Genomic DNA, 21532 nt, shown 5'->3' with positions numbered 1-21532 from the left:
GATTGTAGATAAGAGACGGCCATTTGTGCAAAGTGAAGACTTGGCTTCGATGCAAGACAGAGCAAGGACTTCCTGTAAAATTATCACTCATCATCTGTTGTCTGCTTCTACTTTTATTAGGCCTGAGTGACTAAGAGAGTGGTTAGTCAACTTTGTGGGCCTGTCGTCTACTGCATATCTGTAGGAGAGATGGGTGTGTAGGAGTCTGTTTATTTCTAGACAAGTGTGTGTCTGCGTGCGTGTGTGCGCGCGTGTGTGTGTGTGTGTGTGCGTGTGTGTGTGTGTGTTTGTGTGAGGTCATAGAAATCGGCACAGGAGTGGTGAGAAACCAAAAACTGCATCTAAGAAGTGAGAACGAGATTGTTTTCCAGTGCCGCCGCCACCAGAGGAAACAGATGCTGCAAAACAAAACTGAGAGTCATGTGTAAGGAAACGTGCTGTTTTTAGCTGTAGCACGCTTCGCCGACTTGAAGCTAACCTCATTCACGAGGCAGGGTTTGAGCATAGCGCAGGGTTTCAGTGTAGCTCTGTCATGGAAAAACACAGCGCTTTGCAAAAGTATTCATACCCCGCCCCCCCCCCTTTTTTTTGTTGTTGTACGTTTGCAGAAATCTTTTCAGGTAACAACCACAAGCTTTAATGTGTTTCACGTGGATTTTAAGTGATGTGCCATCATAATTGTGCAGGAAGAAAAAATTATACACGGGTCTCACATTATTTTTTACGAAGAATCTTAAAACATGTGGCATACTTTTGCATTCAACACCCTCCCTCTACTCTGATGTCCCAAATGTAGGGATCTGCGGCTTCAGTCCTCAAGAGTAATCCTGGAACAAAACCTGTTAGTGCTTCACCTTCCATTTGGACAAAGGCCCTAAACAATACAACTAGAGTAACAATGGACTGTTTAGGTGAATGCTTATTTGTTTTTTGTTTTCTTAATGGTCCAAAACCTGATTTCAACTGAGAGTCTGTGACAATTGCTTGAAGGCTGATGTCGACAGCCCATCTGAGGGAGCTTGAGCAATTCTGGGAGAGGCATACCCCAAAACACCTGAAGCTGCAATCGTGAGGCACTATAACTCAACGTTTTCCTCAGTTGTTGTATTCTTTGCCAAATACGTTAATGCAAACCGGCAGATGAGCTTTTAATTTCCCTCCACGTTGCTCTCGTTTCATACGAGCAAAGGCTTCACCAGCAGCACAGTCTAACCCTGTGAACGAACGTGATAAATTCTCGCTGGTTTATTCGTTCAGGCATGGACACATCCAGATGTTTCAGAGCACTGGGCGTCAGGATCGGCGACGGGTCACGTGAAGGGAAGGTAGAGAACCAATGATTGTTTACAGTCTCTCGCAGAAGAAGCGTGTTGGAGCTCTCTGTTTACAGATCCTTCCAAGTTGGGTTTCTTTTTTATCTTGTTTTTTTTTTTTTATGAAAACAATGTTGTCATATAAACATTTGTGATAATCTGGAGCTTTTTAGTGGATCTGGAGCATTAGGTCAAAAAAATACAGAGCAGGTGTTGTTTTGCTAGCGCAAGGCCGCTCTCCGGGTGATGTTGTAAGTCATGAGACAGGAAGAGCTAAGTCATTAAGTACTCTTGGGAAGCGGGGCAGTGATTCACTCGGCACCGACGGACCAGAAAAACCCAAAGCACAACAGTTTCGGGTTCGGGACGGCGTCTCCCACAGGCTCAGCTCGGGTTTCCTCACGGAGCGCAGAGCGTGTTGTTTCAAAGAAAGTCATCGCTCGTCCATTAGCGCGAGGCTCGGAGCCAGTTTTCTACTTCTGTGTTTGTTTTTCTGTCACACTAAGGAGTGGAAGGGCGTGTTTCCATAACCTGTCAGACAACCGTCACCGCAGCTCTGCTCTGAAGCCTCCTCACCTCAACACATACGTATTGTCTGTTTCTTTCTTTCACAGGTCAAGGGTTGCCACTTAGCCCAGAGGAAGAGAAGCACATGGTACACTGGACCCAGGCCAATGGTCATTACCCGCTGCGCAGTGTGTTATAGCCTCAGTGGCCTTTATAATAGCAATGTGGAGCGCAGAGAGCCGAACCCACAGGATCAGGGACTGTTTATGACTCTTGTCTTTGCTGATCTACAACCAGTCTCACTGTAACACATAGACCTAGAAAGATAAAAGCCTGTCATTTGCCGAAGGCCGCAAACATACACTAAGATTACAGTGATTAGTGCGATAAAAAAGCCTGGCAGTGACTGCTGGAGCATGACTATCGGATATTTTATGAAACATGTTGGAAGTGTGAGGGTGAAAATTCCTCTGATTGTTTACGGAGATAAAGATCCTAAACACCACGGGATAGAAGAAAAAAAAAAAATCAAAAGCAAAACAGTGGTTGTGGATTGTGTGCTTAATTGCATATTTTGCTTGAGGAAAAGTGATCAAAAATCACAGAGCAGATTTAAGTATTGGATTTTCCACTTTCTCTGTGGGTAATCTGCACTGCTTTGTATTCGGAGTGTAAACTTCCTAAACAGAGAAACACTTATGACACAGGCTTATAATTGTCAGGAAGAGATTAGAGGTGAGATGTGAAGCCCCCTTGTTAACACAAATTATATAACACATTCCCATAATTAAGCTAAGAATTGTATTATTTTGCAAAACAATGTGCTAACTCTAGAAACCCCCTTCCCTTGTGGGGCCCTCGGTCGAAAGACAGAGGAGGGTAAAGTCTGAGTAGCCACAGACGGGGAGGCTGACAGTCTTTGGTCTATTTAAACCAAAGACGAGCATAAATGGACCTTTTTATCAACAGAGTCAGGTTTATGAGGATGTCCTACAGCGGTAAGGTCAATGGGTTTGTGAAAAGGCTCTGAAATGTGCATAGTTAGCATTGTTTGCTATAATTTAGAAAGCCTGGAACTATGTCAAATTGTGGCCTCATTTCTTACTGCTTCAGTCGGTTTGACACCACTTTGACCGTTGGGGCTTTAGAAGTGCAGGTATTCGTATTAGTGTAACCTTTGGCAAAGGAAGAGGAGTTTTTTTTCTGTTTCTCACCTGCCATTCAGCTAAGCTAAGTCATTTCTAAGCTAACAAGTTACTGGTTTCCTATGAGCCATCACTTTACTGATAGTACTACGTTTTATTGTCAGTAAGGTAACTGATAAAAGTGACCATCATAAACGACAAATACAATAATACATTTGTTTTTATTGTTCCTTCCTGTTTACCTGTAATTTCACCATAGTAACACTGTTGCTACACTGTTTATTGTCTTGCTGTGAATGTTGAAGTGTCTGTCAACAGAGGTTTAAACATAAAACATCCACGAACATCTTTGACAACATGTCCATATAGTGCGTGTGTAGCTTATAATCCACCCAGCCTTAATGTTGTTTTAGTGCAGTGACTGGTGAATTACTGTGTCATCCCTCAGAAGCCACCAACACTTAATGGTCGCCTGAAATAGAGTCGTTCTTTTCCCGACTGACCTGAATCTTTGTTCCGAATCAGAAATCGTGAGCCTTCGTGGACGAACTGACACGGAGTGAATTCTCATAGAAAGACCGTGGGGTTACCAGGAACACTGCAGACTCGGAGGAAGAACCGCAGCCTCAGGTGATTCGGTCAAACCAGTTTGTTAACTCCAGTTAGCAGCCTGGCTTCGCGGGAGATGTAATCACATGCTACTCTATCACATGGGGCGGAAAGGCAATTTTTGTGCGTTATTTACTTTAAGTTTCTTCATTGTCAAAGCAGGTGTGCAATAGTGGACTTTTTTTTTTTAATCTGGTGAAATGAATCATTTTGTGACACCTGATAAAAATCAATGAAATACCAAATAGCTAGCACCCAGTGCCAGGTGGTACGAATATACTCTGTTATTGGAATATATCATCACCTCACTTTAGACCCTTGTTTGTTTTCTTTGTCATTTAGTTTTCTGTCATGAAAAGGTTGAATCTGAGTGGAAATCAGTGTTTTCTTGTGCAAAGTGTTTTTATCACACAACTCGCTCTCCGCTTGTTTCCGTCTAGCAGAACATTTCTGCCCCCACATGAAGTATGCCATGTTTGCTTGGGCGGATGCTTCTACTGCAGGTCCCTGAACTCTGGTATTTGTGTCTGAATGAGGTTAATTGTGTCTCTGTTTTCTACAGACAAAAGCCTGTAACCTAACCTGCGCACTCAGTGTTGACCTCAGCCCTTGTTTGGCGATTAATCATCTCTTCCACTACACCTGCTGCAGCTCCTGGTGCACGGGCCCTCGACCGTGCACGGGCATCCACGAGCGTCAGTCTGCAGAAATGTGCCGGTCTCTCGGATGTTAGAGCCAACAGATAAGGGACAGTCAGCACATCGGCATTATTTGCTCAACTCTTTCTCAAACAAGGAGGTAGTCCTTCTTTTGATAGCACAGTTGCACACGGCGTACATGCTGCGGCATTCGCTTGCTCAACCTCACAGGTTAAAGGTTAGTGACGATTGGGCCCCCGAGAGCAGAGCAATACAATCACTTTTTCCCCACTGCACAGGTGGTAAGTAAATGAACCACAAGTGCCATATGTGTCACTGCTTTGTCTTCATTTTGGAAACTAACCTGTTGTTGTTTTAAAGTAATGGAAGTTTTTTTTTTTTTTTTTCTTATTTCTTTTTTGCCACATCTCAAAGAATAGACGACCCCCTCCATCCGGCACCTTCGCCGGCACAAAAAGCCACTTCCTGGTACTTTATATCAAGGTGCCTCTGTGCACAGACCGCACGCACAGGAAGCAGCCCTCTTTCATGTGCTTCAAACTGCACATTTTAAGTTCTTCTAAAAAAAGGCTTGTGTGAGCTCTAGTCACCTGCGTTTAGCTTGAGAGACCTTTACTATTAATTTTCTTGTTTCTTTTTTTCTTTTTTTGCTTTGCCTTTGACGCAATGAAGACACAACATGATAAAGGTTTTGAGGACGGAACCATCTTCTCCCCCCCCCCGGCCCCCCCCTTTGCACTTCAGCCCCACCGAAGTTATATTAAAAAAACTTCATTTAATGTAAATAATAACCAGAACAAACACCCAGAGAAGCTTATCGGTTTTACTTCACTGGCAGCCAAAGTCAGTCCTTCATGTTGTAGAGCCTGGGTGTCAAACTCATTTTCGTTTTGGGCCGAATCAACATCATGAATGCTCTTAAAGGGCCGGTTGTGCCAGAACGTATTGATAAAACCTGTTTCACAAACTGGTTTTCAGTCCCTCCAGGATTTTGATACTTTTTATCTTTTTTTTCCCCAATAAATGTCAAAGTGCTTGTGGAGTTATTTTGGAAATATTTGTGCTTATTTATGTAGATAAATATGACTTTTTATTACTCGATGTATAGATCATGGACTATAATCTCACATCAATTAAAGCTGAGGCAGCTGTTTAGTGCAAGTAAGTTTTTGACAACTTTGAGAAAAATCTGCAATTAACTCCCAATTTTTAGCGCAATTTGCTGATTTTGAGTGAATTTCCTTGATAATTCTCAAGAAGCTGGAGGGACCGATTGTCATAATCTGGCAGTAAACTAATTAAAACTGCATTGAATTGATTGATTACATAATATTGAAGACAGTGTTTAGTCTAGAATCTAGAGGGCCACATAGAAAGCTGTGGCGGGCCGGATTTTCCCATGGGCCTTGAGTTTGACACACGTGTTGTAGAGCGTTCCCTGGTTTAACACACCTGATTTAGATGAATGGTTCACATCTCAAACATGGACAGATCATAAAGGACTGGATTTGGAAACACTGGGTAATTTACAGGGGGTTTTTTTGTAAGTGTTTCTGTTGCTTTTAATGTAAAGCAGGTAATCATCGACATAACAGTTCGTATAAACTCTCAAAAGTTTCAACACAATCTAAAGAAATTCACCTAAAGAGACCGCTTTGGGCTGGTACAATGCCTTGCAAATGTATTCGTACCCCTTGTTGTTTTGGATTTAGGTCTGTACTTTGACTGTGCCTTTCCAGCATGGATTTAAAACATTTTTTAAATACTTTTGTTATTGGGTGTGCTGTGGTGGCGCAGGGGTTAAGCACAACCCACATATGGAGGCCTTAGTCCTCGACGTGGCCGTCACAGGTTCAATTCCCGACCTGGCGACCTTTGCCGCATGTCTTCCCCTTCTCTCATTTCCCACTTTCCTGCCAATTAATTATCAAATAAAGGCCACTAGAGCCAATAAAACCTTAAAAAAAAAACTTTTATTATTCTTTGTTTAGGCCCGGGGTGAACCTCTACCATAGTTTCAAGTCTTTAGCAGCCTCTGACAGGCGACGTTAAAAGGGGTGTAAATACTTTTGCGAACACTGTAGCTTGTTTGGGGTTGGGAGTGGCAGTAAAGCTAAAGGTAAAGAAGACACAAATCTAGAGGGTCTGAGATTCCCTGAAATAAAGCGACAAGGAGATCTTCAGGGGTCAAGGGTCAGCACTTACCATTGTGCCAAGAAAAGTAGTTCCTGTTCAGGTTCCATTTTTTTTTTTTTTTTTGCAATCTGAGAGTATAAACACAGACAGACGGAAGAGTCCAGAGAGAGAGAGAGAGAGGGGAGAGGAAAAGCAGAAGTAGCACAGATGTTGAGCTGAGTCTACGGAGGAGAAGCTAAAGTATGAAAAACAGAGAAAGCTTTATGCATTTATCTTTCTTTAGAAATACATCAGATGAACTGCGTCACAAACGACGGCTAACGAGCACAAAACGCAGCTGTTTTATCGTGCAAAACGCTTTATTGATCAGCTTGTGACTTAGTATCCACAATCTGGTCGTTGCCTGAGTGCGTAACTTTTCATTCCTGGAAACTTTATGGTTACGGCATGCTCTGATCAATAGTTCAGCTGAAACTAGGAGTGCTGATTCTTTGTGTGACCAAACCTGCTCAATCAGACTTTGATTATCCCCGGGTCAATAGCCCTGACTGCAGCCTGAGCAGCTGACCAATCAACTCTCACCACACTGAAACTCCCTTTGGTTCTGGGAGGCGAATCTACTTTTCCATTGGTATTCGGTTTCTCCTCTCAACAATTGTGGACACACTGTGAACCTTTATGCAAAGCAAGAGTCGAGTTTGTTGTGTTTGCCGAGGCTTTGGCTAACTGACACAATTGAAAGTGCATTACAGAGGTCTGTATCTGAAGTGCAGGTATGCAAAGCAGCGTCTGGTTCTTTTGAGTCACTCCAGGGTTCTCTGCCACACGCTTTGACCTTTTTCTCATTTTGCCTCATTACAGCCACACCTTTCAATGACTTTTCATCATAAGGCAAACACAAATCTGCATAATTGCTGAATGGGAAAGAAAATAATCAAAATGAAAACCTGATACTAACGGCGTCTTGGGTTTAACCTCGAGTCTTTTGCCTCTTCTTTTACCCCCCTCCACATTCCCTGTATGATTACTGTCCATAAAGCGGCGTAGAGCAAATCATGTCTTTGAGGCCTATGGACAAAGTGCCAGAGTTTGTCCATTGTTTGTAAGTTATATTTAAAGGAGAATCTGTGCAGGTGTTCTCCTTCCAGTCTGACTGAGGTTGATTTGTTCTGAATGAATGCAGTCTCTCGTTCAGATATGCAAAGCTGCTAGTGAAATACCAAAAACGTGCAGCAAAAAGACGCATCTGCAAAAAATTTAACTTTGAAGGACTGAAAGATTTAAGCTTATAATGCAGCATCCAATACCTCATGCCCACATTCCTTCTCCCCGCCAAAATAAAAGCATGTTTCACCACAGGATTGGTGTGTTCAAGGAAAAACGCAGCATCAGATTTAATACTAAAAGGAAATCCGCCCGTTATTCCACTTTTGAATTTATGAATATACACTACTGTGTGTTGCTTCATCACATAACGTTCATAAAAAGTACCAAATTAACAACCCAAAGATAGAACTCGAGACACATGTTAAGTTTTCCAAAAAATATGGGGTTTATTGACTTAACTGCAATCAATACTTACAAAAAAAAGAGGGAAAATAGGTTTTGATATAAACTCACAGAAATTACTGTAGTGAAAACACATGGCTGAACTAAAAAAAAAAAAAGAAAAAAATACATTCAACAGTTTCACTTTCTTTGTGTCATAATCCTTTCACACTTGAAGGCAACACAGAACAAGCGACTTGTACTCTGTTTTTATTTATTTTTTTATCAAATATAAAAAGGCTGAGAAGCCTTTAGCTACCTGGAATGTATTCAAAGAGGCACTTCCACTGGTCAAGAAGGGGGCCGAGCAAGTGCGTCAAGCATCCGATCAAATTATAAAGAAAAAAAAAACACTTTCCTCAACTCATTTGGTCACAGCTATTGCTTGTAATAACAAACTGGGAGGAAAACCATTTTAAACCAGTCCTCCAGTTGGGACAGGCTTTTTTCCAAGAATTTGATCTCAAAAAAGCTCAATTTATGTAATAACAGCTGGCAACTGCTACTGTCAGATTGTTGCAAGTTGTGCAGGGAAAACATCTGGAATGAACACAAGCAAATCTTGTTCAGATGGAATTGCAGTCCAATGAGAGGAGTAAAGAAGAGGAAAAAAAAAGAAAAGAAAAGAAGAAAAAAGTATAATAAATAATCAAAAACGCAAACTTCTTTTTTGCATTTTTTCTGCTTTAAATTAGTTTCATTTCTGACAAAGTGTAGTTGCAGAACAAAAAGTCATTGAAGTACAATATATTAAACTGTGAAAAAAAAGGAAAAAACTGACAAAAAACATCTTCACAATCTTTAGATTAATATGGAAGATCATAATTTAACATAAAAGAAAATATATTCTATTGTTCATTATCCAGATAAATACAAAAAACAAAATTAACAAAAAAATGCATATGATCACCAATAAATATGTTCTGATAAGTTAAATAAGCAGTGACACGCAAACCTTCTGTCTGGAAAGTTTTTTTTCTTTTTTTCAAATAATAACCGTAATAATAACATTAATAAAAAATAATTATCAAATAATGAAAGCAAAAGGGGTGTAATGAGTACAGAATGCTCAGTGGAGCAGGTTGTAAAGAGGGACAAAAGGAGGGCGGAGGGGGGATAAAGTAAAACAGCTTGGAGGTCCGATCTGAACTGCACCATGGGAATGCTGGAAATCCCCCAGACCGGAGAGGAACGGCGAGGTGGGGGAGCGGGAGCAAAGTCATACAGGTTTAATGATCAGTTCGATAAAGACTTCCTTCCCCAGATAGTGACAAATAAAATATATAAGCCAGTGACCAGCAACAGGAGGGGAAACTCAGATGAAAGGGCGAGGGGAGTATTTAACCAACTTCCAGTTCAAAAGTCCTTCCTGCAGACTCACCCAGATCAGAAACAGAAGTCGGGACTCGAGGAGCACCGACAGCGGCGTGGGAGCAGGTAAAGAAGCGAAAAACAGTAGTCCATTCACCCTAAACGCATGCAGAAGCCGCCCCAGGCACTTTATTTTTTATTAAATCTTTCTTTACAAAAAAAAAACTATTCATATCTTTTCAGGGTCTGTTACTTTGTTTTTGTCTCGTATCAGTCTGTAAGAAACGTCTGCTGCAGAGCTACAATTACATTAGTGAGCACCTTCTAGCTAGCTCAGGGGGGAAGTGACGTCATCAGGGACACAGCGCAGGAATACGGGAGGGAAGGGAAGGTTGGGTTAGTGCAATGCACTCCCCCTTTCCAAGGCCACTTGTACTGCTACACATTCACGAATGAAATAAAGAAAAAAAAAAGAGGGAAAGAGAAAAATAAACAAGTGGCACCTGGAGAAAAAAAAACAGTCAATTGTTGTTCTTGTGATTTTCATTGTTCAGTTTCCACTCCTAGTTTGGCACTATGACACATGGCATCATTTCTAAAACTTTATGTGCAGATCAGCTGGGGTGAAAATATAATTTAGTTCCCTTAATTTTATTATTACATCCTTAAAAACAACAAGGATCTGGAGTAAGGGAGGACAGGGGAAGCTCAGGGGAACAGAGGGGAAGAGGTAGAGGGGAGTGCCATGCTCTCTTTGTGTCACCGATCTTTAGACGCGTGCCGTTACTCGTCGGAGATGGAAAGGCGGCTGAAGATGGGAAGGCGGCGGCTGTTGTCCAGCGAGGGCGACTCGGAGCCGGAGCTGCTCTGGTAGCCTTCCTGGTCTGACAGAGAGTCTGGGGGGCTTGAGGGGTGCTCAAACAGCGGAGGGGACTCCAACATGGGTCTGAAGAAGTAAGGCGTGCCAGTCGGAGAGGGCGGCGCGGCGCTGTTTGGCTCCACGCCTGCCGTACCGGTGCTTAGGCTCGGCCCAAACAGGTTGGCCAGCTCCTGGCTGGAGTAGGTGAAAGGGTTGCTGCTGGGCCAGTTTGGAACCTCGTCTGGGAAGAACATGGGCGGCGGGGTGACCGAGGTTGGGCTGTCCCTAAGTCCCCCGGAGCTGGAGAAGCCGGCGAAGCTGTAGCTGTGCTGCAGCCGGGGCCTCTCCATCTTGTTGGAAGAGTTTAAAGGGGAGGACTGCTGCGGAGGTCCGCGACGCTCCTCGGCATTGTGGATGAAGTGGCAACGTGGCCCGTAGGGGCAGAAGCCGATGGTGTGGAAGGTGCGGCACAGCTCGGTTTTGTATTTGGGGTGACGGCTAAGGCTGCGCAGTTCGTGCACCCCGTGGGCGAACTGACACTTGTCGCCGTACTTGCAGGTGCCGTTCTCCTCGAAGGGCCTGCACAGCTCCGTCTTGTAACGGCTGGAGTTCACCGGGCTGCTGCCGCCGCCGCCACCGCACGTCGGGCTGGAGGGCCCCAGGCACTTGTTGAGGAGCCGCTCACCCGTCTCGGAGAAGGAGCGGTCTCGCAGGCGGGTCTCCTTGTTGCTGCTGCTGGCGTTGCCAGCCCCTGAGATGAGCGAGGAGTGCTCCACCGTCTTCAGGCTGTTCAGAAACTGGTTCTGGCTGAACTTGGTGCTGCTGACAGAGTGACGCCGATGGAACACGCTTGCCATTGCGGGGGATCCCACCGCCTTCCTGTCCAGCAGGGATCCGGTGGCATTGGAGAGGGGCACGTTGGTGCCAGTGCAAGGGACAGACACTGGGTGAGGGCCCCCCAGGTTGTTGTTGTAGCTGAATTTATTGTTCTGCAAAGAAAGAAACACGTGGTATGAGAGCATAGTCTAGGATTGCCTTCAGGACTGACATGACAAGGGTTTCAAAGATATCTCATATTAAAAAGTAGGGCTGCATGGTATTAGGGAAAACACAACATTGCAACATTATTTTCCATCATCAAAAAAAGTCTTCACTGCACTGCCTGAGCCGTAGGATTAGTAAGATTAATGACAAATTAATAACAAATTAAAAGTCAACCCAAGTGGTCAGATACCGCCCTGGCAAGCAGGATTTCAATGCAATGTCATCTGACATTCAACAGTCAGCCAGATATTTCTCCCAAACAAATCCTTCATAAATGCAGTAGTTAGGATATTGATATTGTGAAGATGATTGCAGTTGGATACGGTAGCTCCATCCAAAGTCCCCTCAGCATATCAGTGCCTCCACCGTGCTTTACAATGGGGACGGTATGTTCAGTGCAAAGCGCAACGAGGTACGCACGCAACAGCAGCATTAATCCAGAGGTTAGATTACACATCTGGTTTGTGTTTACTCATTTGGAGCCAGCTGACTTTATTTACGGTCACCGGCGTACGGAGGGTGAGACTGAATAGAAACCTCCTATCGAACTGCACGATTGTTCCTTTTTGGCTCCGACAACAGAAGCGGATACAGGCCTATAGACCAGCAGCTGGTTTGGCAAGTTGCCCTGGTTAGGAATGTGTGCCTGTTTAGTAAATGGAGCAACAGCAGCACATGAGAGGCCTGTGGGCTGCGTCATTTGAAAGACAGCGAAAGAGAGGCAAAACATCCTGCCTGCCGGACTACAAAGAGAAACTTTGGGTCTGCATCTCAACACACCCACCCAACGACCACAGGTGACTGATTAACATGAGAATGAAAAGTAACAGAAGCAATGGAGGGGGAAGAAAGGCGAAATAAAATGTGTTACGACACATCTAAGACACATCACATCACTCACTGAGCTTAAACAGAGGTGCCACCAAGGGAGGATTGGTGGGGGGAACACAGGGGCTTTACCACATTCAGCCAGACACACTTACAATGTTTTTTCGATATAATGTTTTGGGATGTTGCCTCCTTTTCAAATTTGGTTCTTTTTTGTACCCAGCTAAGTTGTGATTCACTAGAATTTAGTCCCTTGGACTCATTTTTTGGTCAGTGAATCCAATGCACCATGTAACATAAGAGTCAAATCGTCCAAACAGTGATCAGAATCAAAATGGATGGAAATAAGCAGTAATAGCTAGTTTTTCTACCTTAAAAAAAGAATTCTATTCAACTACGAATAAGATTTGAGCATTTTACAAGGATTTATCTCCGTAACAAAACGGCTTCTTTACAGGTACGAAATTGGGAGAGTAAAGTGTGAATGGGTGTACATGAATTACTACAAATGAAAGTTGGCTTTGCCATTTTTAGCATCCACCACTGATAACCAGCCGTACAGAGGAGGAAAGCTTATCTAAACTCCAAACATTCTGATTTAACAGTTCGGTTTTTCTTGTTGTTGTTGTTGTTGTGCTCACCCCAAGATTTACTGCTCTCTTTATAAACTTTCTGGAAGCGCCCCTGAGAGGCAGCAGCCTTCAACAGCTTCCAGGAGCAAAGACCAAGCTAAAAGCTCAGTAAATCTTGTTAATGATTAGCGAGCATGTGGCAGCTGCGAGTATTAAAAAGTAGCGTAAAACCTCCCCTTTCTTTAAACGAAGCCAGTCTTGGCCTGTGGGGCTGAACTGAAGCAACAGTTGCGTTAGCTGATGTGGCACATGCTGAAAATGAAAAAAAAAAAAAAAGAAGAAAAAAAGAAAAAAAAACACTCGAGTTTACCATTAAAACTAATGTCAAACTACCGGCACCGACACGCTTGGAGTTGGCTAGGAGATAATTATTAAACACAAATGCCCTGCCGGGGATGAACTAAGTCAAAAAGCACGGCCGTATTGTTTTAGTCTAAGTGAAGAAAACGCAGCAAAACAAACCAGGCTGCGCGCACAGCGGCGGCTGTGGCAGCAGAGGGCCGCGGTCATGCGGCTCGCCATTCCTGCACACTGCGCTCACAGCAACTCACCAAAACTAAGTTCAAGATTTTTTTTTTTTTTTGAAAGTGTTCAAAATACCTTGTTTATCATTTCAAAGTCGAAGAAAGGCGACACCACGGCTGTGGTCATCTTTCCAGCAACCAAGTCGAGTTAGGAAAGAAAAAAAAAAAGCGGCCGCCGCTTGTTAGAAAAGTTACGCAGGTCTGCGGAGTTTCTGATTCGCAGCTCCTGTGTATTTGACACCCTGCAGACTCCCCCTCTGCCCCGCTTCAGCTCGGACATTGGCTTTATAAGCCCTGGCAAGGAGGAGCTACAGAAGTGCTGGGCGGTTACTTTCTGAACTTTTTTTTTTTTTTTGTTCCTCTTCTTTTACAGACAGACTTTTTTTTTCTTTTTTTTTTTTCTTCTAATGTGTACTGGCTTGTCAGTTTCTTTGACATCACTACGTTGCTCTGAATTCTTAGCAATAGAGGCAGAAGTTTGCTTGGCTTAGACACGGTTGCTTTCAGATCAGTGGCAACCCCCAGAGGCGGCTCAAACTTTTACGAGGCCCAAAGCAGAGTTTCCTTGGGAGGGTCATCTCCAGTTAAGCCTACCTGACCTGCGTTCAATATTGTCCGGCCGTATTCGATCATGTTGATATATTCTGCGAACACAAGTTTTTTTTTGTGTTTTTTTTAGCAGTTACTACTGGTGAACAAACAGTAGATTTAGAGAAAGAAATATTTACATTTTTGTAATTATTTGCTTCCTATAGTAATACTATAGAGTTCTCCTGAGATAATAGGATACAAGATAGTTGAATTGCAATTTCAACAAATTTGTTAAAAAGGAAGAAATACACTGTTACCATTGCAACAGTGTATCCTATAATACATTATAATGTGCTCATATAATCAAATTTCAAATTTCTCCTTTTTTCAGAGAAGGGAATCCGATCTTAAAGTTGTGCACACAAACAACAGCACAAAACAAAACAAAAAAAGGTTGCGGCTTGTTAACATGGACATTTTTCTCGGCTCAGATACAAGTAGCTTAAATTCCCGTTTTTTTTTTTCTCCTCCGTTATCCATTAAGAATTTATTTGGTTTCTTTGTGTGCACAAGCAGACTCTTTGAATTTAAGCTCGGTTGGAGCTCCTCCAGACCAGCAGGGGGCCATAAGCAGCTGCAAACTTGACCTTAGGTACGCTGACGTAAAGGTACTCGATGTTTTTCCCTCTCAAATCTTGACTGTGACGCCCCCAAGTCTGTGCTGCCCTGGGCAATGAGTCATAATGCGCACCATAAGATAGATAGATAGACAGACAGACAGACAGACAGACAGACAGACAGACAGACAGACAGACAGTATTTCATTTTTTAGGATAGTTTTGAATAGTTGAAGGTTGTTTACTGAAACTTACAAAATTATCCTGAGGGTTTCAGCTACCATACTGCTCTGTAATTAATTTACTCCTAATTGCCGTCACTTTGTGGGACTTTCCGGTGAATTTAGAGAGCAGGAGCTTTAACTCTTTCCCCTACCACATAGTTATGTGCATTCTACCACTCTGTTTTCTTTTTTTTTTTTTTTTTCATTTTACCAAAATTGAAACGGTGTACCTTACATGCAGGCCTAAAGGTGCGCTCCTTGAATCGAATATGCGCATATCATTTCACCAGGCAGGTGATAACACGACACCCAAGTGACCTCACCAGATTCAGACCGCATTCTGTCATGGGTGACACATGCAGAGACACAGGAAAGGGGCCGGCTGCAGACTGTGGGACCCATACAAATCCATTGAGGCCCATCTTCCTCCCGCCTGCTGAAATCCATGACAGAGCATGCTATCGGCCGTTTGTTTACATCAGCGTTGGGTCGCGGCAGAAAGGAGAAGAGTGGAAAAGAAAGGCAGGGTTGTGAGGGGAGGAGGGAGAGAAGGAGGAAGGGGAGGATGGCATGAGGAGAAGATTTATGGAGAGGGGCGTGGGGGGGTAGAAGGGGGCTTTATTACTACACAGTACTGCCCCGGGGAGGGGAGGGGAGAGGGGTGGGGACAGAGAGGGAAAACATTCCCTTTCCCCTTCCTCTCCTTTGCCTATACAGGAGCCACACAGGGGGTGTAGAGCTTTGTTTCTTTGCTTGCAGGAGTGGAGGTGTTCTGCTGAAAGGAGTTTGAACAGAGGAGAGAGCAGGTACAAAGCCTGAGTCAGGCCTTTGTGGAACTGCAGAAGAACTTCATGCAAACAGTTGCTTTTCCTGGACTCTGTCAACGATCGGCGAGGGCGTGTTTGAACATAAAAAAAAAATAATTAAAAAATAAAGTTTTTTACAAGCCAGGCAACTGTGGAGCAATCTCCCCCCGGAGTGTTTTCACAGACGACAGGGTGGGATGACAGACTCGCTGGAAATCACGTCTGCAGTTCACAGGCCTCATCACTGATTGATAAAGTGAATCAGATCGATTGTCTCCCTCTAAGGAATAGTTACAGCAGCGTGGCCCACGGGCTTTCCCACACCCCCACCGTGCAAACAACAAAAATATGTAGCCGGCGTGGAATTGCTTCGCAGGTCTTACATGCCAGACATGAAACAGAACAACAGAGTTTAAGCGTACAGTAGTGTGTGGCTCGTGTAGTTGTGAGGTTCACAGCTAGAAACGTCACAGCAGAGTCGTAAAGATCTCAGGCGGCTCAACAGAGCATTGAAGAAGCCTCAAAAGTTATATTGTTTTCTTTAATGCTCCCCGGTGTAAGCTATGAAAAGAAATACTGAAGAGTATTCAAAACATTTTACACGAGCTGTTTTATGAATTAATGCTTCAGATCAATAAAAGTGTGGATCTTTTGTGATTAAACTTGAATTTACGTCCATATCAAGGTTTAGCTAGTTTAGCGACAGCTTTACTTCTAAAGTGTGCTAGCAAGGTGAACTTTCTAAAGGAGTTTTATAAGGAAATTAAAAAAGGTCATTGCAATTATGTGCATGTTAGTCAAAAATATTAGCTGGTAAATGTATACTAAATGTATAATAATGTCAAAGCAGTTACTTTATTTTGGTAAAAATTAATTTGAAGATGCTAATTCAGTCAAGTGCTAGCCTCATTCATCATCTCTGCATCTGCCTTAGAAGAGTCAGAGGATACGTTGAGATAAATATATGCTATATTAATGTTATTAACATTAACTCACTGAAAGGAAAACCTAATTGTGTTGGAACAATGATTTAAGTTTGTATCCAGCTTTTCACTCAGCGCTAATGCTGAATGCAAAAGAAGTTTGGTGAGTAATAAATATTAGCTCTTCATATTCTTTCCAATATATTTAAGCACATTAGTTTATGAATGTAATGTTCACTACTGGTTAACGTCTTACAACACCGCCTGCTTTACTTTTGAAACAAATCTCACATGAGGTTTTTGTTTTGCATTTAGCCCAGGATGGTTAATCAGTTAGCTGTTAGCTTTATTTGTAGAGTTCAGTATCTGACAGAGGACAGATAATTTTATGTGGGTTGTATTGTGAATGGATATGCCAATCTATATAGATATTTTATAATGAGATGTGGCTTAGAAAGTTTCTCTGTTGAGCAATAATTGAAGTTAAACATAATAAGTAGATGAGGCCTAGAAAAAAAGTTGAAATTCCAACATTAGCCATGGCATTGTTTTGGTAAAACAGTCTATTGTAATGTTATAATGTTGTTAAGATGAAGTTGGTTCATCCTAACAAAAGAGCTTTCATAAGACTTATGTTTAAAAAAGTCTCTGATGGCCAGGGACTTAGCTTTGAATTCAGCTTAGTAGTAGTAGTAGCACTAATGCTAACGTCAAGCTTGCTAATAAACTGAACTACTTTACATGTCAGTTTGTTAGAATAGATCTAAAACATACATTATTAGTAATGATACATAAAACTAGTTATGTAATGTAGTCAAATCTATCCAAGTTTCTAAACTGTTGCACCATGACATTGTTTGATAATTGTTCCTAGTTTAGGAGGAGGCACCTGTTTCCTGGAAAAATGTAGGAAAAAAAACTGTGAACACAAACAGCAGTAGTTACATGTAATCCTACTTCCTATAAGTAGCCAGCTAACCACAAGTAACAAAACTGTGTAAAAGTAGTGCACACTACCTGATTTTTCAGAATTTAATTCTGCGTATTAGCATGTTTTGTTAGCAAAAAAAAAAAAAAAGCATCTTCAGGAACCCCCTTTCCCCAGTCGCTTCCCAAGCCCTGATTCAGAGTGCCAAACAGCAATTCCAGTAAATTCACAGTGCTCACAAACATGCACTTCCTCAATGCGGTCAGTTTTTTATTTATGAAAAATTCCCTTCTGAACAACGAGCAGGATGTCTTGTTTCGTCTGTCACATTGTTTCAAATCAAAATATTTTCAGTTTTACCTCCAGACATGAGAAACGTCTCCAAAGCGAGAACAGGTTGGCTTGACAAGAGATTGGCGTGATGAAACAAACTTCTAAGGTGTTTTTGAAAGCTTTTTTAGTTTTGTATTTTCTGTCAGCTGATAAAGTGCAAAGACAAGAATCATGAGCTGTCAGTTCATGTTGACTTTTATCAACTTGAAATGCTGCCGCTTCAGTTCATTTCAGAACACGTGAGCGCCTTCAGGTCAGTGATATCCTCCTGTTTTTCAGGCACCGTCGAAGCTGCAGTCAGTCACTCCTCGTCCTTTGCTGCACGGTTTGTTTTCTGCCTTTTCTGCTTCCACTCTTTCCTCCTCCTCCTCCTCCTTCTCCTCCTACTCAGAAGGGAGGACGAGGCTGGAGTTCGAGGTCACTGATAAACTTTAAGTGGGATGACGGGATGTTAAATTTTCATCTAATTGAACAGGAGATGAAAGGAAAGCTAAATACAACATATTCAGGGACTCTTAAAGCAACAGTTGGCTGTTGTGCCTCATTGCAGCCAACAGAGGGCAGAGTTCTTCCTTTCCTCTCTCCAGACTTAGATTTTCCCCATTTCTTTCTTATTCCCTCCCCCGAGATAATTTAAAGATCTAGATAGTTGCCACATGCATACTTTAAGATCAGATCACTTATACCTCCTGTAAATTCTTCAGGGACTAGATATGCATATTGTCTCACCCAAACACAACCCTGTGTGTTGAATCGAGTAGAATTAGGGGTCAGCTAAAGATGTGCATGTTGTGTAATCAACCTCTGCTCTGACACACTACCTTACTAGCCTCATATAAAGCACAAGCTTATCTGTGTTACAATTGCTCACATATGCAGAGTGGTATTTTTAATCTTTGCAACACCACATCCCACTTAATGTGACCGCTAGCTCATAAAAAAGCTGTCTCAAAGGAGGAATAACTGTTCTTATTGCTGGAGGGACTTTATGTGTACATGGGGAGGGGTTGGTGGGGGGTGGGGATACCGACAGGGTTGTTGACAAGCGCTAGAAGCTGAAGCAAGAAAATTTCCATCTGAAGGTAGGTGAAGAAAAAAAAATATTGCATACTTACTGGCATTTTCAGCTGATGAGCCATCAGGGGGCATTACCACAAGAGTACATTCAAGTGAAAATAGACTGTTCAAGCAAAACTGTTCTGGACTACAAAAGAAACCAGACTTGCTTTTCCTTATTTACTTATTATTCCAACTTGAAACATGTTCAAGTTTGCAAATAACTTGAGTCAACCTGCATTACAGGACTTTATGCTTACACACTGTTAGGATTATGAATAGAGCAGACTCCATTGTTTTTTTTTTTGTTTGTTTTTTTTTCTTGGTATTTCCAACTTTTGGAAATCTGTGACATGTGACAAAGATGTTCTGGTCACATGAGACCAAAATAAATAGCTGTGTGCAAAAGGTGAACTAACAGTCGCCATTAAAACACCATCCCTGTGGCAGGACATGGAGGTGGCGTTGTCATGCTGTGGGAATGTTATGCGAAGGGGGTCAGCAGAATGCGGACGGAAGAAAACCCGACAGAGGCCACACAAGAATCAAGATCAAGATTATTTAAAGTTAGAGTGGCCTAGTCAAAGTTTAAGTTATAATTCCCCTCTTTGTATTTGTCTATTATAAAACATTTAAATACATCTGCGGTTGTAGTGTGATAAAATGTGAAGAAGTGAAAGTTTTATTAATACTTACACACGGACGCATATCTTGATTAAACTGCGAACACAACTACTACTGCAGACATAACGGATTTTTATAGTAGAAAGTTTACTACTGTCTAATTCAAGATGGACAATTAAAAAAGATGTATTTATAACAAAAACACTTTCTGCAATGGAATGGTTTAATTTTCCAGTTAAACCGTTGTAAAGTATGAACAAGCATCCTTTTTTTTTTTTTGGATACTTCAATTCTAAAGTGTTTTGCCCAGCCGTGAGTTCCTCCTCCTTTAGAAACAAACAGAAAAAAAGAAGTTTTGGAGAACCGTATGCATAACCCACTGCAGAAATACAACCTGTGGCGATTCGGCTCCTATTGAAAGCTGTCTCTTACTCAAGACTTTTTGAACTTCCCATTTTTTAACAACATGCCAGCTTGGCTTTCAAAATACCGACAGAACAACTCATCGGCCAGCTGCATGTTGAGCAATGAGCGGTTTAGGACAGCCAGATATGAGCAGAGTTTGATTTCCTGACTGTGAATCAGTCCGAGTTCGCTGAAAATCTTCACTGATTTTTGTGTATGTGTAGGTTTTTTGTTTTTTTTCCCCCCCCTCTTCACTTAGTCCAATCCATGTGTTGCTTGCATCATTTTTGACAGCCAGGGCACCGTGGTTGCCTCCTTTCATGTCTTCTGGACCTGTAGCAATCATAAGGGAGCGCTGTGGTCATCGTGCAGGATGAAACTAGCCCCGGCCCGAGGAGAGTTTGGGAGGGAGAGCGAGAAATTGAGGGAAGAGGGGAAAATGAGAGCTTGAAGCAATTAATCGTCCTTAAGGGTTGCCACAGCATTGTTAGTGGTGAACCGCCAAATGGTCTTGCCGATGTTGTTCCCATGAATCGCTCCAACATGCCCATCCGCTCACTTCCACTGCCCTTCTTCTCACACTGGGTGGGATGCAGCATCAATGCGAGCCATTGATATGTCGCAGCATTGCGATCACAGCCAGAGTTCAAAATAAACAGCGACTCGGTTTGTGGCTTCTCTGGTGCCAATTCGCAGTAAAACAAGAGGAGTTATGATGTTTTGGTTGAAGACGAGGACGCAAAAATAGCAACAAAACAAGGGAGCGCGGGGTCAGCGTTTAAGGGAGATTTAATGTCCAATTCTCTGCTGACGCACCACTCTCAAGAGGAGGGGGGGAGCGTTTAGAACGAAAGAGTAGCTTCCTCATCTGACTTCCTGACCCACGCTTCCTGAGGAACAATCTTCCAGTCTATCCAGAGGCCTCATGGGAAAAAAAAAAAAGAAGAGCTTTGTTTTTCGTTAGCGCACAGGACCAAGCCGGGGTCAGAACCGTCGAGCAATAAGAGGGAGACCGTCATCAGAAGCTTTCTCGTACGCCTCACAATCTCACGGGGCCTTGCATTTGAACTTCTGCAGAGTTTGTAGCATTAAAACCACAAACTTCAATGTATTTCATGGTGATTTTTTTGTATTATGTTAAAGCCAAAGTCGTGTGGTGTACTTTGATTGCACCGTAGCTCTGACAGTTTACTGCTGTTGTCCAGCTGGAAGGTGAACCTCTGCCCCAGTCCGGTCCGAACTCCTTTGCGGCCTCTGACAGTCTTTTTTTTTTTTGTACATTGCCCTGCATTTAGCTCCAGTTATCTTCCCATCAGCTCTGACCAGCTTTCCTGTCCATGCTAAAGGAACTCCATTATCTTTCACAGTGGGATTAGTTTTATTGTTGTTTGACCACACAGTGTTTTTCACAGTGAACCAGAACATTTTCTCCCATATGTTCACTTGATCCATTTAAATGCCTTGTTGCAAGCTGTAAAAGGGGGTCGTGTCATGGCTTTCTTTCATACACATGCTTATTCTTTACGGACATGCAAGTGCGCACGCGTGTGGTAGAGAACAGATAACATACAGAGACGGATTGTAACCGTGTATTGCTGTACCGGAAGCTTTTCGTATGACTTGACTGGTAAAGGGACATGGACTCAAATCCAGCGCATTTCTTTATAAGTGTGCAAACGTCACACTGACGTTTTCTGAAAAATCACTACAGCCTTCACAGAATGCGTAATTTGGGACTGGGTGACATCTGAAGGCAAAATTAGTTGCGGTGGAATTTATGTGGGGGTATAGGAATGAAGAGGCTTAATACAAATGAACGCCCCACGGTTCTGTTTTTTATTTTTTAATTGAAAACCATGCATTATCATGTCGCATGCCGAGAGAACATGGAGTACCTCAACCTGGAGTTTGTAGGGTCCACCTAGTGTTGTTCTACTGGGCAACTGGCAAGACCCCTCTGCGGTCCAGGT

The 21532-nt window shown here is 42.7% G+C and overlaps 1 protein-coding gene and 1 long non-coding RNA gene across 2 annotated transcripts in view; one reads left to right on the top strand and one right to left on the bottom strand.

The window, feature by feature from the left end:
• The window catches only part of LOC145549999 (uncharacterized), a 106922-nt gene that overhangs the window by 56840 nt on the left and 28550 nt on the right, over nt 1–21532 (top strand). The window lies entirely within an intron of this gene.
• On the bottom strand, nt 7898–13391 carry zfp36l1a (ZFP36 like 1 zinc finger CCCH-type a). The gene is made up of 2 exons (XM_008399147.3): nt 13192–13391; nt 7898–11076 (listed from the first exon to the last, which is right to left on the bottom strand). Exons 1-2 carry the CDS (start codon nt 13240–13242, stop codon nt 10012–10014), a joined length of 1116 nt encoding a protein of 371 aa, XP_008397369.1. The 5' UTR covers nt 13243–13391; the 3' UTR covers nt 7898–10011.

The sequence above is a fragment of the Poecilia reticulata genome, chromosome 22 (genome assembly GCF_904066995.2).
Source record: "Poecilia reticulata chromosome 22, P_reticulata-male-v2, whole genome shotgun sequence".
Lineage (NCBI taxonomy): Eukaryota > Metazoa > Chordata > Actinopteri > Cyprinodontiformes > Poeciliidae > Poecilia > Poecilia reticulata.
Note: the sequence above shows the minus strand (reverse complement) of the source record. Positions and strands in the feature narration are given on the sequence as shown.